We start from the raw sequence: 15,769 nt of genomic DNA on the forward strand, positions 1-15,769 counted from the left end.
GCCTCCTGAGTAGCTGGGATTACAGGCACATGCCACCATGCCCTGCTAATTTTTGTATTTTTAGTAGAGATGGGGTTTCGCCATGTTGGCCAAGCTGGTCTTGAACTCCTGACCTCAGGTGATCTGCCTGCCTCCCAAAGTGTTGGGATTACAGGCGTGAGGTCTAGTGGACCCTCAGTTCCACATGGCTGGGGAGGCCTCACAATCCTGGCAGGAGGCAAAAAGCTCATCTTACATGGCGGCAGACGAGAGAATGAGAGCCCAGTGAAAGGGGTTTCCCCTTATAAAACCATCAGCTCTCGTGAGACTTACTCACTACGACGAGAAAAGTATGGGGGAACCACCCCCATGACTCAGCATCATTTTGGGAAACAGGTGTAAAATGTCAGTGTTGTACCCAGAGACAGGTGTGTGAAATTGAATTCTGAAGGGGTATGCAGTGATTGGAGAGTGGTTTGTGGAGTTGAATTCTGAAGTGGTATGCAGTGATTGGAGAGTGGTTTGTGGAGCTTGCTGGCAGGGGGTCTGGGGAGGACCCTGTGCCTTACCTTGGGTGGTTGCTCAGGAAGCTCAGTGGCCAGTGCTGGGGCTCAAGTTGACTTCCAAGGAAGACGTGTGAGAATGCTGCAGTTGCTTGCTTTTTTTTTCTTTCTTTTTTTTTTTTTTTTTGAGACGAAGTCTCGCTCTGTTGCCCAGGCTGGAGTGCAGTGGCGCAATCTCTGCTCACTGCAAGCTCCGCCTCCCGGGTTCACGCCATTCTCCTGCCTCAGCGTCCTGAGTAGCTGGGACTACAGGCGCCCACCACCATGCCCGGCTAATTGTATTTTTAGTAGTGACAGGGTTCCACTGTGTTAGCCAGGATGCTCTTGAACTCCTGACCTTGTGATCCGCCTGCTTCGGCCTCCCAAAGTGCTGGGATTACAGGTGTGAGCCACCGCGCCCGGCCGCTGCAGTTGCTTTCTGAAGGAGTACTGTGCTTGCTCTGGAAGGGCAAGACTTACCGTGTTGCACTTGCCTTTTGGAAGCTGCTGGAGTCAGCTTGGGCTCTGTGTTAGTCCATTCTTGTATTGCTATAAAGAACGACCTGAGACTGTGTAATTTATAAAGAAATGAGGTTTAACTGACTCACAGTTCTGCAGGCTGTACAGGAAGCGTGGTACGGAGGCCTCAGGAAACTTACATCATGGCAGAAGGCGGAGGGGAAGCAAGCACGTTTTACCACGGCGGACCAGGAGAGAAAGGGAGCAAAGGGGAAAGGTGTCACACTTTCAAACAAGCAGGTCTCCTGGGAGTTCACTTACTTTCACAAGAACAGCAAGGGAAATCTGCCCCCATGAGCCAATCGCCTCCTACCAGGCCCCTCTCCCAACATTGGGGATTACAATTCAACATAAGATTTGGGCGGGGACACAAATCCAAACCATATCAGGCTGTTATCACAATACCACAGACTGGGAGGCTTAAGAAAAATGTCTCATATTTCTGGAGATTGGAAGTCCAAGATTAAGGCGCTGGGGTTGTCTGGTGCCTGTCCAGGGCTCTTCCCTTGGGTTGCGAAAACTGCCTTCTCATATGTGCCTACGTGACTGACTGGGAGAGGGAGCTCTCTGGTGTCTCTTATTTTACGGATGCCTGTCCTGTCGGATCAGGACCCCACCCTTGTGACTGACTTTAACCTTAATTACTTCTTCAGAAGTCCCATCTCCAAATACGGCCATATTGGGGGTTACAGCTTCCGCATACGAATTCTGGGGGACACAAACATAACAGGAGCTGATGGGTCTCAAGATGTTGCCTTGAGGAGTGCATTAACAGAACCTGGGAAGAGCTTGGTCATCAAGAGGTACAGTCGGCCTCTCACCCACCGTCCAGGTGAAAACCAATCTGTAGACCAGAGTCCTCACTGGAAGAGGAGGCTGAGATGCTGGGGGAAGGGCCCCGCAACGCCGAAACCAGCACATGCCACCTCGCTGGAAGAGGAGGCTGAGATGCTGGGGGAAGGGCCCCGCAACGCCGAAACCAGCACATGCCACCTCGCTGGAAGAGGAGGCTGAGATGCTGGGGGAAGGGCCCCGCAACGCCGAAACCAGCACATGCCATCTCGCTGGAAGAGGAGGCTGAGATGCTGGGGGAAGGGCCCCGCAACGCGGAAACCAGCACATGCCATCTCGCTGGAAGAGGAGGCTGAGATGCTGGGGGAAGGCCCCCGCAAGGCCGAAACCATCACATGCCATCTCGCTGGAAGAGGAGGCTGAGATGCTGGGGGAAGGGCCCCGCAATGCGGAAACCAGCACATGCCATCTCGCTGGAAGAGGAGGCTGAGATGCTAGGGGAAGGCCCCACAACGCTGAAACCAGCACATGCCGTATTTTCCTCCAAGCATTCTCCGAGGGTACATGTGGGCTTTGCTAGGGTGACTGTGCCCTGGGAAAAAGAAAAATCAGTTGTTATTATTTTTTGAGACAGAGTTTTTTTTTTTTTTTTTGAGACAGAGTCTCGCTCTGTCGCCAGGCTGGAGTGCAGTGGCGTGATCTCAGCTCACTGCAACCTCTGCCTCCCAGGTTCAAGCCATTCTCTTGCCTCAGTCTCCCAAGTAGCTGGGATTATAGGCACCGACCACCATGCCCAGCTAATTTTTGTATTGTTGGTAGAGACAGGGTTTCACCATGTTGGCCAGGTTGGTGTAGGGACCAGCCCCACAGGGTCGGTGGGTCTCTCCCCGTGTGTGGAGATGAGAGAGTATAGAAATAAAGACACAAGACAAAGAGATAAAAGAAAAGGCAGCTGGGCCCTGCGGACCACTACCACCAAGTCGCAGAGACCGGTAGTGGCTCCAAATGCCAGGCTGCGCTGATATTTATTGGATACAAAGCAAAAGGGGCAAGGTAAAGAATGTGAGTCATCTCCAGTGATAGGTAAGGTCACGTGGGTCATGTGTCCACTGGACAGGGGGCCCTTCCCTGCCTGGCCGCCGAGGCAGAGAGAGAGAGAGGAGACAGAGAGAAAGACAGCTTACACCATTATTTCTGCTTAGAGACTTTTAGCACTTTCACTAATTTTGCTACTGCTATCTAAAAGGCAGAGCCAGGTGTACAGGATGGAACATGAAGGCGGACTAGGAGCGTGACCACTGAAGCACAGCATCACAGGGAGACGGTTAGGCCTCCGGATAACTGCGGGCGAGCCTGACTAATGTCAGGCCCTCCACAAGAGGTGGAGGGGCAGAGTCTTCTCCAAACTCCCCCGGGGAAAGGGAGACTCCCTTCCCCGGTCTGCTAAGTAGCAGGTGTTTTCCCTTGACACTTATGCTGCCGCTAGACCACGGTCCGCTAGGTAACGGGCGTCTTCCCAGACGCTGGCGTCACCGCTAGACCAAGGAGCCCTCTGGTGGCCCTGTCTGGGCATAACAAAAGGCTCGCACTCTTGTCTTCTGGTCACTCCTCACTATGTCCCCTCAGCTCCTATCTCTGTATGGCCTGGTTTTTCCTAGGTTATGATTATAGAGCGAGGATTATTATAATATTGGAATAAAGAGTAATTGCTACCAACTAATGATTAATGATATTCATATATAATCATATCTAAGATCTATATCTGGTATAACTATTCTTATTTTATTATACTGGAATAGCTCGTGTCCTCGTTCTTTTGCCTCGGCACCTGGGTGGCTTGCTGCCCACAGTTGGTCTTGAACTCCTGACCTCAGGTGATCCACCTGCCTCAGCCTCCCAAAGTGCTGGGATTATGGGCGTGAGCCACCGTGCCTGGTCAGAAAAATCAGTTATTTTAGGGGATGGTATGGGTGGTAATCTTTATGGGTTCTGAATCATTCCTAATCCCAGGGGCCCAAGATGCCACTGGCCTGCTAGTCAAAGGGAGGGCGTGTGATAAGGGGGTCCACAGACCTCATCTGTGGTCGTCTTTCCAGTTCCTGAATGTGTAATTGAAACAGTTACACTTGACAATGGGCAAACTCCCACACTCATCTGCAGAGCAAGGACCAGCCAGGTAGGAAGGGCCGGGAGGGCGTCTCCTTTCCAGGGTTGTAGTCCAAAGGCAAAATGCATTGCTGACTTGGAAAAGTCTTGCATGGGTGATTCACCTGGGAAGAAGGTGAGTGGCCCCTGGGGATGTGGTTAAGGAGGACAGGAATGACTCCATGCAACTGCTGCTCCAGAGCCTCATCACCAGGACAAATCCAGCTCGCCGGTTTTCTGTGTGACTATCAGGACCCATCTGCTGTCACGGGCATAGCCTCCACCTCCTGCACAGCTCTGCAGTCCTGCCTCGGGCCAAGTGTGGTCTCTTGCTCTCTGCCCTCATCTGCTCAGAGATCTGCATCCTCTGCACCCCCTAGGGTTCTATGGAGTTGGGTGAGGTGAAGTAACAAGTGCTTTGGGAGGCCGAGGTGGGCGGATCGCTTGAGTCTAGGAGTTCAAGACCAGCCTGGGCAGCACATGAGACCCCATCTCTACAAAAATGCAACAACAACAAAAAATTAGCCGGGCGTCGTGCTGCACGCCCGTAGTCCCAGCTACTTGGGTGGCCGAGGTGGGAGGATGGTTTGAGCTCGGGAGGCAGAGGTTGCAGTGAGCTGAGATCACCCCTGGAACTCCAGCCTGGGCAACAGAGCTAGACCCTGTCTCAAAAAACCACAAAACAAGTGCTGGCGATGCCTCAGGCAGGGGAGCCCAGGCCGGGAGGCTCCTCGGGACAGCAGTTACTGCGTCAGGAGGGCAGGAGCTCCCCAGGTGTGCAAAGGGTTTGAGGGCACGGAGGGCTGAACAGGCAAAAGGGGACACGGAGGCAAGAAAATACCTGCAGGAGGCAGCTGCCCCCTAAGCTAAGGCTGGGGACCCAGGAGAGGTGGTCAGTGCAGGAGCTGGGGGAGGCCGCTGGGGAAAGGGGCGCCCCCTGGGCTCGGCCAGGAGCCGGCCGGCCCCCAGGTCCCTCGGCCGAGCCCCCGTCCCGGGCCTCATTCTGGAGAACTCTCCAGCTGCTGCTTGGGCGTCTTGGGCTGAGCTCAGCCTAGTCCCTTCTCTACCTGGAGGGATGCGCCCGACAGCCGGGGCGCCAGACCCTCAGGGAACGCAGGACGAGGGAGAGGCCGTCCCCCGTCCGGTGCCAGTCGGGGCGGGGCTTAGACGGCGGTGCGGGGACTGTAGGCGCGCAGGGCTGGGCCTGCAGGGCAGGCGGGGCGGGGTCCGTTAGGCGCGCGGGGCGGGGCTTCGGCGGCGAGGCTTCGGCCGGGGGGCGGAGCCATCAATGCGCAGGCGCGACGTCGCCCCGCCCACTCGGGCTCGGCGGCTGTGGGCCTGCGGCGGGCGCTGTGGGTTGGAGCCCGGGACGTGGTCGTGGGTGCGTGTGCGCGGCTGCGCAGAGCGCTGGGCTGAGGGTCCCGGGCTGCGGTTGAGCCGCGGGTCGGGGTGGCGGGGCGCGATCTCGGGCACCGTCAGCCAGTCGGTGCCTGTCGGGGGAAGGGGGGCGGGGGGCGGTGCGGCAGCTCGTCACGTGACCGCGTGGAACGCGCGCGCGTCCGCCGGGTCCCCTTGAGGGCGAGCGTGGCGGATCGGGGTGCTGGGCAAGGTCCCGGCGAGGCCGCCCCGAGCCTGCGTGTCGCTAAGTCCAGGCCTGCTGCGTGGGGCTTCGCGCGCTCGCGGGGTTGCGGCCCGGGCAGGGGGAGGGCCCGGGTGCTCGGAGCCTTCCCTTCGCTGCCCTCCTGCCCCTTCCCTGCTTCTGGAAGCGTGTTTCAATTTGTACAACGTGCATAAAACATGAAATTCCCCTTGGCCACTTCCAGGCGCGCAGCCAGCGGCTCCCGGCCCTTCCCCTCCGGGCCCTGAGTACCGGCCCCCCACCCGAGGAGGAGCCCGAGGTCTCCGTCCTGGCGGCGATGCTGCCCCGTCGGCCGCTGGCGTGGCACGCGTGGCTGTTCCGGGGTGCCCCGGGAGCCGCGGGTTCTTGGGGTCGGCCGGTTGGCCCCCTGGCCAGCAGGGGCTGCTGCTCCGCCCCTGGGAACCCCGAGGTGCCACTGACCCGGGAGCGCTACCCCGTGCGGCGCTTGCCGTTCTCCACGGTGTCTAAGCAGGACCTGGCCGCCTTTGAGCGCATCGTGCCCGGCGGGGTCGTCACGGACCCGGAAGCGCTGCAGGCTCCCAACGTGGACTGGCTGCGGACGCTGCGAGGTGGGTGAGGCTTGGGAAGCTGCGGCGGGGCCGCGTCCCTGCTCCCCTGCGCCTTCCCGTGGAGGCTTCAAAGCTGAGAACAAGCTGGGTGGGGGTGCCAGCCCCTGGCTGCGCTGAGAGGGTCGTGTACACCGCCACAGGCTGCTGGAATAAATGACCACGAACGAGTCGCTTAGAACAACCCAAGTTTTGTTGTTGTTGTGTTTTTACTTTTTTTTGAGACGGAGTCTCTGTCGTCAGGCTGGAGTGCAGTCACGGAGTCTCACTCTGTCGCCAGGCCGGAGTGCAGTGGCGCGATGTTGGCTCACTGCAACCTCTGCCTCCCCGGTTCAAGCGGTTTGCCTGCCTCAGCCTCCCTAGTAGCTGCGACTACAGGCGCCCGCCACCATGTTCTGCTAATTTTTGTATTTTTAGTAGAGACAGGGTTTCACCATGTTGCCCAGGATGGTCTCGATTTATTGACCTCGTGATCCGTCCGCCTCAGCCTCCCAAATTGCTGGGATTACAGGCGTGAGGCACCACGCCCTGCCAACAACCCAAGTTTGCCTGGCGCAGTGGCTCTGCCTGTAATCTCAGCTGCCCTGGAGGCTGAAGCCAGAAGTTCAAGACCAGCCTGGGCAACATAGCCAGAATCCCCGCCTCACTCACCTCTAAAAATAAAAATAAATAAATAAAATTAGCCGGCCCAGGATTAAAAAAACAAAAAGTAAAAAAGTTACTCCAGCCCAGGAGTTCAAGTTTTAGTGGACTATGATCTCACCACTGCATTCCAGCCTGGGCAACAGAGCAAGACTACATCTCTAAAACAAAACAGAATTCCCCTCCCCACCAAACCCCACAAGTTTATTCTCTAAGCTCTGGAGGCCAAAAGTGTGAAATCAGGGTATCACAGGGCTGCGCTCCCTCCACTGCCTCCAAAGCCTCCAGAGGAGGCTCCTTCCTGCCTCTTCTAGCTCTAGCTCCTGGTGGCCCCAGGTACCAAATTACTCCAGTCTCTGCCTCTGTTTTTCATACAGGTTTTTCTTCTCTGTGACTCTTCTCCAGTTATCTTATAAAGACACTTCTCATTGGATTGAGGGCCCACCCTAATCCAGGATGATTGCATCTCGGTACTGTCAACTTAATTACATCTGCAAAGACCGTTTTTCCTTTTTTTTTTTTTTTTTTTGAGATGAAGTCTCGCTCTTGTTGCCCAGGCTGGAGTGCAGTGGTGCAATCTTGGCTCACTGCGACCTTCCCCTCATGGGTGCGAGCAGTTCTCCTGCTTCAGCCTCCCAAGTAACTGGGATTACAGGTGCCCGCCACCATGCCTGGCTAATTTTTATATTTTTAGTAGAGATGGGGTTTTACCATGTTGACCAGGCTGGTCTCGAACTCCTGACTTCAGGTGATCCACTCACATTGGCCTCCCAAAGTGCTGAGATGACAGGCATGAGCCACTGCACTTAGCTGGACCGTTTTTTCTTTTTGCTTTTTTGAGACGGAGTCTCGCTCTGTCGCGCAGGCTGGAGTGCGGTGGCGTGATCTCGGCTTACTGCAAGCTCTGCCTCCTGGCTTCACGCCATTCTCCTGCCTCCGCCTCCCGAGTAGCTGGGACTACAGGCGCCCGCCACCACGCCCGGCTAATTCTTTTTGTATTTTTAGTAGAGACAGGGTTTCGCCGTGTTAGCCAGAATGGTCTCAATCTCCTGACCTCGTGATCCGCCTGCCTCGGCCTCCCAGAGTGCTGGGATTACAGGCATGAGCCACCGTGCCCAGCCCCGTTTTTTCAAATAAGGTCCCATTCACAGGTCTTGGGGCATTGGGAAGCAGACGTATCTTTTAGGAGCCCATTAGGTAAGATGCAGGGCTCCTGGCCTCCATGCCTGCTCCTCTCCTCCCACTGCACTTCTGGCCACTGGCATACAAGTCTGTGCGTGAATGAGGGACTTCTCAGCCTCTGGGGCTGGCACTTCCTTTTGGTAACAGTGCCCAGTTTTCTCTTACTTTATTTATTTTTTTTTTGAGACAGAGTCTTGCCCTGTCGCTCAGGGTGGAGTGCAGTGGCACGATCTCCCCTTACTGCAACCTCCACTTCCTGGGGTCAAGCGATTTTCCTGTCTCAGCCTCCTGAGTAGCTGGGACTACAGCTGGGTTACACGCCTGTAACCCAGTTCTGTGGGAGATCGCTTGAGCCCAGGAGTTCAAGACCACGCTGGGCAACATGGTGAAACTCTATCTCTACAAAAAATTAAAAACTAGCCGGGCGTGGTGGCGTATGTCTGTGTGCTAAAATAGTAAAGCAAGGTAGAAGAGAATTGGTTGACTCTTAAATGACAACAAGACGATATATTTAAACCTGTAGCACTGGCACCAGGTCCTGGGGCTGAACGTAGGGTGTGCTGTCATTGGGAAGATCTGGAATTGTTTTTATCTTTTTTTTGTTGGCCCTTGTAGAAGATTGAAATTATTAAGAACACTCAGAAAGTTTCCAGACCGCGTAATCTGGGAGTGCAGTGTATGTTAAAACAGTTCAGAAAGTTAGCAAGTTGAACTGGGATCTAGGCTCAGATAATGGAAGCAGCTCTTTCCCTGCAGAAAGGCTGGGAGTCACTGGAAATCGCTGGACCAATGGTCACTGTGCAGGAGCTCTCTTGAGTGGAAGGGCCCCCACCCTCACTCTGCTCCCTAAGTAAGGACCCCTCTGGGGCGATCTCAAGCTGCCGCCCTGAGCGCCCACCATGGCCCAGGGCCTGCGGGCTCACGAATGTCGTCCCCGGAGGCAGGTGAGGATGGATGCCCACCCTGGGCTTGGCTAAGTCGGGCCCCAGTCCTGGCTCAGCACTGCTGTCTGGGTGGCCCTAGGCAGATGACCCTCAGTGCCTGCCCTACAAAATGGGACTTGGAGCCACTGCCTCAGGAGCGCCGTGCGGGTAAGTGGGGCAGGAACCTTGCGTGAGCCTTGAGCACAAGGCTTGGGTTCCCGTGCTCCCAGCTTGCTCGGAGGCCAGCACCCTGGGCTATGCCCTCATGGGCAAGGGCCCCCCCTGGGGCTTCAGGAGCGGGGAGGAAGCTGTAACTGAGACTGAGGGGTGACCACACTCTTCCTCTCCCCTGCCTTGCTTGAGCCTGACTGGGCAAGAACTGGCTGTCCTCCTGGGTCCCCTCTCTCTGGTCAGCACCTTTTTGGGAATCCGTGGCCATGGACACCCTGTCCTGCTGCAGGGCCGCCCCTCGGTGTCTGTGTGCGCCTGTGGGAGGGCGCCTTCCTCTGCGTCCTGATGCCCCGAGTTTGGTGAGGGCAAGGCTGAATTTCACTCATCTTTGAGTCCACAGGTTTGGTCCTGAATGTCTGCTCAGTAGGTGTTTGCTGATGTGAGGCTTAGTTGTTGAATTTTAGATGAATTATCCCTTCATGTGGTTTGCTTTTGGAGAGAGAGCTTGTCTAGACTTCTGAAAACTCATTAAGCATCATATTCAAAAATCTAGACCATTTGCTCAGGATGGATGCTGTAGATGTTTAGTGAGCACACCTGCACTGGCAGGAAGGTGGGAGCTTCGTGGTGTGAAAACAGGCTGGGCCCTTGTGTCACCTCTGGTGGCTCTGTCCCCATGGCCCCCTCTCTCTTTGTGGGGCTCCCATCGTTAACACTGAACCACCAGAAGGGAGCCCTCCTTTTCCTCTTTCCCGTTACAAGGTAAACATCACAGGAGTGGGAAATTCTGTCCTCATTCTGTGTCTGGAGCGCGGCCTGGCCTGCATTCTTGGGGGGTACTCATGTTTGTGTTGAGAACCCTGCCACAGGCGCGTCACAAGTGTGCCCGAGTCGAAAGCTTTGCCATGAGTCCTGGGGCTCCTGAGCCCACTCGGGACAGGGACGCAGTGAGTGCAGATGCCAGAGTTCCCTCAGGTGCTGCACTGAAGTGTCGGGCTGAGGCCCAGGCACCCAGCAGGCCCCTCTGCAAAAATTGCTCATTTGATGAAAGAGATAAGTGGCTTTCCGATCAGAAAAGTAAGGTGGACACCACAGCCTGGTTCTCAGAGCTCCATGAAGAGGTGACAGGCACCTGTGACTGCACCTGCTGCCTCTCTGCAGCCCCCATCACCTGGGAAAGTCATCTCAAGGAAACCCAAAGGCAGAAAGACACCTGCTCACTTGGGGCAGCAGTGGTTAGCAACACCGGCCAACTAGCTTAGAGGGCTCCCACTGGTCACATCCAGGCATTCAGCAAATAAGGCAGCCAAGACTTATAGTTCAGTGAATAAAATCAGAAGCCAAGAGCCCACATCACTGTGAATAAGCAGCTACATAAACACGTCAGTGGGAGCGAGGGGAAAGCCCTCCCTCGTGGCAGAGTCAGCTAAGAGGCCGGGCGCGGCAACTCATGCCTGTAACCCAAGCCCTTAGGGAGGCTGAGGTGGGTGGATTGCTTGAGGCCATGAGTTCAAGACCAGACTGGGGAACATGGCGAAACCCTGTTTCTACTAAAAATATCAAAATTAGCCGGGCATGGTGGCAGGCACCTGTAGTCCCAGCTGCTTGGGAGGCTGCGGTGGGCGGATCACGAAGTCAGGAGTTCGAGACCAGCCTGGCCAACGTGGTGAAACCCTGTCTCTACTAAAAATACAAAAATTAGCCAGGTGTGGTGGCGGGTGCCTGTAATCCCAGCTACTTGGGAGGCTGAGGCAGGAGAATCGCTTGAACCTGGGAGGGAGAGGTTGCAATGAGCCAGGATCATGGCATTTCAGCCTGGGCAACAGAGTGAGAGTCTGTCTCCAAAAAAAAAAAAAAAAAAAAAAGCTTGCTCTGGAGCGAGCAACCACTTGCCTCATCTGCAGCTCCCCCCACGCTGTCTCACAGGGTCTCCCTCCTGTCACAGGCTGTAGCAAGGTGCTGCTGAGGCCACGGACGTCGGAGGAGGTGTCCCACATCCTCAGGTGAGGTGGTGGCGCCCGGCTCCCCCAGCCCTTCCGTGTTGCCTGCGGGTCATTTTCTCATGGAGCCTGCGGGCAGCTGGGGTGACGCGGTGCGAAGCCAGCCGATGACATCTTGGCTTGTGTGTCTCAGTGTTTGTTCTGTGGTTTTTCGGTGCTATCTCAATGCATCTGTGGTGTGTAATCATTTCCCCCCATTTGGCAATGCCCATGCCCATTTCTTGGCACCATCTGTAACAGTAAAGCTCCTCCCCCATGAGCACACTACAGGGTGGCATTGGTCTCTAGGTTTCCGTGATTGTAGACAGTGCTTTAGATCATCCTCAGCAGGTGCTCTGGGGCAGTGTGCACATGCTCTGTTAAACTCCATGCCTGAGGCTTGCTGCCTCCAGGGTTTATTTCACGTATGGGGCTTGCTGTCTCCAGGGTTTATTTCACATATGGGGCTTGCTGCCTCCAGGGTTTATTTCACATATGGGGCTTGCTGTCCCCAGGGTTTATTTCACTTATGGGGCTTGCTGTCTCCAGGGTTTATTTCACATATGGGGCTTGCTGCCTCCAGGGTTTATTTCACATATGGGGCTTGCTGTCCCCAGGGTTTATTTCACGTATGGGGCTTGCTGCCTCCAGGGTTTATTTCATGTATGAGGCTTGCTGCCTCCAGGGTTTATTTCATGTATGTGGGCAGATTCCTCTCCCCAGGGCATGGAACTTTGGTTTCTCCAAACCCCTACCCACTGGGTGTGCTCCAGGCTTTGGGGCTTTGCAAAGGTGCAGGCTGGTTGGGAGGGAGGTGCCCTTGGGCACATGTCTGGGGGATGATGGGCCAAGGGTGGGGAGATGCAGGTGGAGGGTGGAAGGGAGTGGGGGCAGTGCGGTCGAGGAGCCCTGAGCTGGACCCTCTGTGAGCACGGTGTGAACGGGAAGGATGGGAGCCAGGCATGTAGGACGTTCTGTCCTTTGAGGGAAGCCTTGTAGGACATTAGAATCGGGGCCTCCACTTCCGTCTCCCTGTGCGCAGCTTTCGGATTGACATCTGTCCTTCCTCAGAATCCCTCACATGCGTGGGCTGGGGAGGAGCCCCCGCTGAGGCTGCAGGCAGGGCAGGGTAATCAGGATTTGGGGTCAGGCACTGGTCCTGCGGTGTGTCCTTGGGGATGGTGGCGTGGGGGTGGGGACAGAGCCCCGACGTCCCTCCTGTCCTCATCCCAGGCACTGCCACGAGAGGAACCTGGCCGTGAACCCACAGGGGGGCAACACAGGCATGGTGGGTGGCAGCGTCCCTGTCTTTGACGAGATCATCCTTTCCACTGCCCGCATGAACCGGGTCCTCAGCTTCCACAGCGTGTCTGGTAAGCCTGTGCCACCCGTCGGGGCCCAGGAGTCCCTCCTGGTGCCGGTGGAGTTCTTCCTTGCCAGCGTCTGCGACTGTGGGGTGCTGGGGTGGGTGAATGAGTCAGGGGTGGCGCTGGGGAAAGAACCAGCGTCTGTAGCCCGGCCGCCTAGCCCCACCTTGCCCGGCCCCTCCAGATGTGCGTGCTGGTGAAGGCTTGTCACTCCGGTTCCTTCCGACTCCATCCTGCTCTGGAGGTGTGTGAGGTGCAGAGTGGCAGGCGTGAGCGGATCCTGTGCTCACGTGGCGTGGCAGACCCAGGGCGCCAGGGTCCTGCTCTGGAGCTGGGCCTCTCCCCACAAGGCCGGGCTCCAGGCCCCGGTCACTCTGTGGTCGGGCACCTGCACTGTAGGGTGTTGAGCAGCATCCCTGGCCTCCGCCTACAAGGTGCCCATGGCACCCCCAACCTAGAATGTCCCCAGACATTGTCCCACATGCCCAGGGGCAGGATCAGCCCCAGCTGAGAATCTTCCCTCTTCTACTCCTTTCCACGAGCGTGTGTGGGGGTGGAAAGTTTTTTCCTCTCTTTTCATGTTACCCATTTTTGTTTTGTGTCACCATAATCATAAAGGTCCTGTTAGGCCCAGATGTTTTCATCCTTGGGCTAGTGATGTGGGGGCGCCTCTTCTCCTTCGCCCTGCCGCTGAGGCTGATGTTCCTTCTGGGTGGCTGGCCTGTGCAAATGGGGGTTGGGACCCACCAGCCCGGGGGCCCACTGGAAGCTGAGTGCTGCAGCAGCCTGGTCGCTCTCTGCAGGAATTCTGGTTTGCCAGGCGGGCTGCATCCTGGAGGAGCTGAGCCGGTACGTGGAGGAACGGGACTTCATCATGCCGCTGGATTTAGGAGCCAAGGGCAGCTGCCACATCGGGGGAAACGTGGCAACCAACGCCGGAGGCCTGCGGTTTCTTCGATACGGCTCACTGCATGGGACTGTCCTGGGCCTGGAAGTGGTGAGCTGGGGCAGCTGCTTGGTGCAGAGGTCGCCACGGGGTGTCCTCTCACGGTTCTCATGGGCCCACTTGGTGGCACAGGTGCATGGGGCCCCTCAGGGTGGGAGGTCTTGGTTCCTGGCCCTGGGCCCCTCAAGGACACGCGGGCTACATACAACCCCATCCTGAGGGAGGCCTGGCCCTGCCCTGTCCTCCCACGAGAGGGTGATTTTGTGTCCACTACCTCGGGGCCACACAGAGAGGATGCAGTTACAGGGGACACTGCCCCGGCAGTGGCGGGCTTCTGGGAGCTGGGTGTGAAGGAAGGCTTATCCAGGGTCAGCTTCGTGACCTTCTGCCGCCCACTGTTTCTCCAGGTCCCCTCTGTTTGCCCGCACCCTCACCAGCCGAGTGTCACAGGCAGAGCTCTCTGTCCTGTTTACCCAAGTGGACGAAGCAAACACAAAACCATGCTTTGCTGCCATCCAGTAAATTATGACGCTCCAGTAGCTTTTTTTTTCTGGCCAGCCACTGATTATCTTTTTTGTAAATTACTTTTTTGCACTCATGAGCTGTATAGGCCTCCGACTCACAGTACCAGCACACAGGACTCGGAGGGGCCCGCAGCTCGGGAGCTTTGATGCCTTATGGCTGGTGGGTCCGGAGGTGGCTGGGTCCTGGGCTGGGCTCACGCCCCACTCCCAGGGAGCCTCCCCACTGCCCCCGACCCCGGGCGTGCCCCCTGGGCAGTGAGCTGCTGTGTGTGGAGGGTGTCAGTCGTACGGGAGGAAAGTCCATCCATCAGCCTCTTGGCATGACCTCAGCCTGTTGCAGAAGTGACACCTGGCCCTGGAGGCGACCGACGTCTTGTCAGGAGGCTGGCAGGTGGGTGAACGTGCTTCTCTTCGCCCCAGGTGCTGGCCGACGGCACCGTCCTGGACTGCCTGACTTCCCTGAGGAAGGACAACACGGGCTATGACCTGAAGCAGCTGTTCATCGGGTCGGAGGGCACTTTGGGGATCATCACCGCGGTGTCCATCTTATGTCCACCCAAGCCCAGGGCTGTGAACGTGGCTTTCCTCGGTGGGCTTCCTCGATGTGTGCCTTGAGATGGGTGGTTGGGCTGGAGCGTCTGCTCTGATGGTGCCGCTGTTGATGTGAGGAAGGGGATGGAGGGACCCCCACCCCGGGGTAGTCGGTTCCCATGTCTGCTGACTTCTCTACTTCCAAAGGAATCAGGAGTCTAGGACCTGGCCTTCCTGGTAGTCATGGGTAAAGGTGTGGAGTGAGGCCTGTCTCTGTTTCTGGTCAGAGGACACTTCATTTCATAACAAAACTAGGCTTGTGTTGCCTCATTCACCCCATCGTGTTGGTTAAGTAGCTTGTGGCGTAAGATTGAGGGACATGCTGTCATTTGGCATCAGTTCAGATCACCACTCTTAGTTACCGTGGGGATAAAGAACTCCCTCCTGTAATGGGGGGCTTCCCCAGTCAGCCCAGATTGGGGGTCTCGCAGACCTGCCTGCTGCCACGTCTCCCCAGGCCTGCTTCCCTCACAGCCACTTCGGTTCTCCCAGGACCTGCCTTCGGCTCCTTTCTTGCTTCATTTGCATCGGGCGGGTTTATCCAGCATTTCCTCCTCAGGAGTTCAGAAGTCGCACAGCCCAGCAGTCTTCGCGCAGGAGGTGGCGGGTCTAGCTCACCATCTCCCAGTTCAGTGTCTTGAGCTGCCGGAAGCTTGGGCAGCCCTGGAGGATGCTGAGACTCCGCGTGCTTGTTCCCTCGGCCACTTACATCTTGTTGTTGTGATGTGTGTTCCGTATTTTAAACAATCTCACCAGGATTTTTATTTTATGGCCACTTTCTCGGCCCTCCACTCTCTTGCGTCCGATCTTCTGTTTGGGATTATGTTGCAAACGTATCCTCGTTCATTTCCTGCAGTAAAGGTCTCCTGGTGACCACTTCCTCACTTCCGGTGTGTCTGAAAATACCTTTATTTCATCCTCATTCTTGAAGGCTCTTTTCCGCAGGCGCATGGCTTCAGGCTGTCGTTTGTTTTCTTTGATCCCGGTGGAAATGCTGGCCTGCTGTCCTCTGGCCTCCTCGCTGTTGGGAACTTCGCTGTCGGTAGCTGCTGCTGTGAAGGGATTCTGCATCTGTCCTGCCCCGCTTGGGTGACTTAAAGATCATTCTTTCTGATCTTCTAAAGTTTTCAGTGTGTGGTGTGTGTGTGTACGTTCTTTTTCATCTCTTTGGAATTACTGAATTTCTTAAACCTGTGGCTTGGTATCTTTGACCAGTTCTAGAAATTCTTAGCCATTATTGCTTCAGATATTGCCTGTGTTTT

General features: G+C 56.3%; 1 protein-coding gene and 1 long non-coding RNA gene across 5 annotated transcripts in view; one reads left to right on the forward strand and one right to left on the reverse strand.

Moving 5' to 3' along the window:
- Positions 1-1,452: 1,452 nt before the first annotated feature.
- On the reverse strand, positions 1,453-5,397 carry LOC134737727 (uncharacterized). The gene is made up of 2 exons (XR_010122922.1): positions 5,045-5,397; positions 1,453-2,424 (listed from the first exon to the last, which is right to left on the reverse strand). It is a non-coding gene; the product is annotated as an uncharacterized LOC134737727 (long non-coding RNA).
- The window catches only part of D2HGDH (D-2-hydroxyglutarate dehydrogenase), a 30,812-nt gene continuing 20,313 nt past the window's right edge, over positions 5,271-15,769 (forward strand). Inside the window, exons 1-6 of one of the 4 annotated variants that reach the window (XM_054478226.2) lie at positions 5,271-5,358; positions 5,801-6,185; positions 11,046-11,103; positions 12,313-12,452; positions 13,250-13,443; positions 14,337-14,505. In XM_054478226.2, the coding sequence (XP_054334201.1) occupies positions 5,894-6,185; positions 11,046-11,103; positions 12,313-12,452; positions 13,250-13,443; positions 14,337-14,505 (853 nt within the window). In that variant the 5' untranslated portion in view covers positions 5,271-5,358; positions 5,801-5,893. Of the gene's footprint in view, positions 5,359-5,800; positions 6,186-7,201; positions 7,295-11,026; positions 11,104-12,312; positions 12,453-13,249; positions 13,444-14,336; positions 14,506-15,769 lie in introns of those variants that run through there. The other 3 variants (XM_063648220.1, XM_054478233.2, XM_054478231.2) reach the window with 3 other exon arrangements.

This window comes from Pongo pygmaeus, chromosome 11 (genome assembly GCF_028885625.2).
Source record: "Pongo pygmaeus isolate AG05252 chromosome 11, NHGRI_mPonPyg2-v2.0_pri, whole genome shotgun sequence".
Lineage (NCBI taxonomy): Eukaryota > Metazoa > Chordata > Mammalia > Primates > Hominidae > Pongo > Pongo pygmaeus.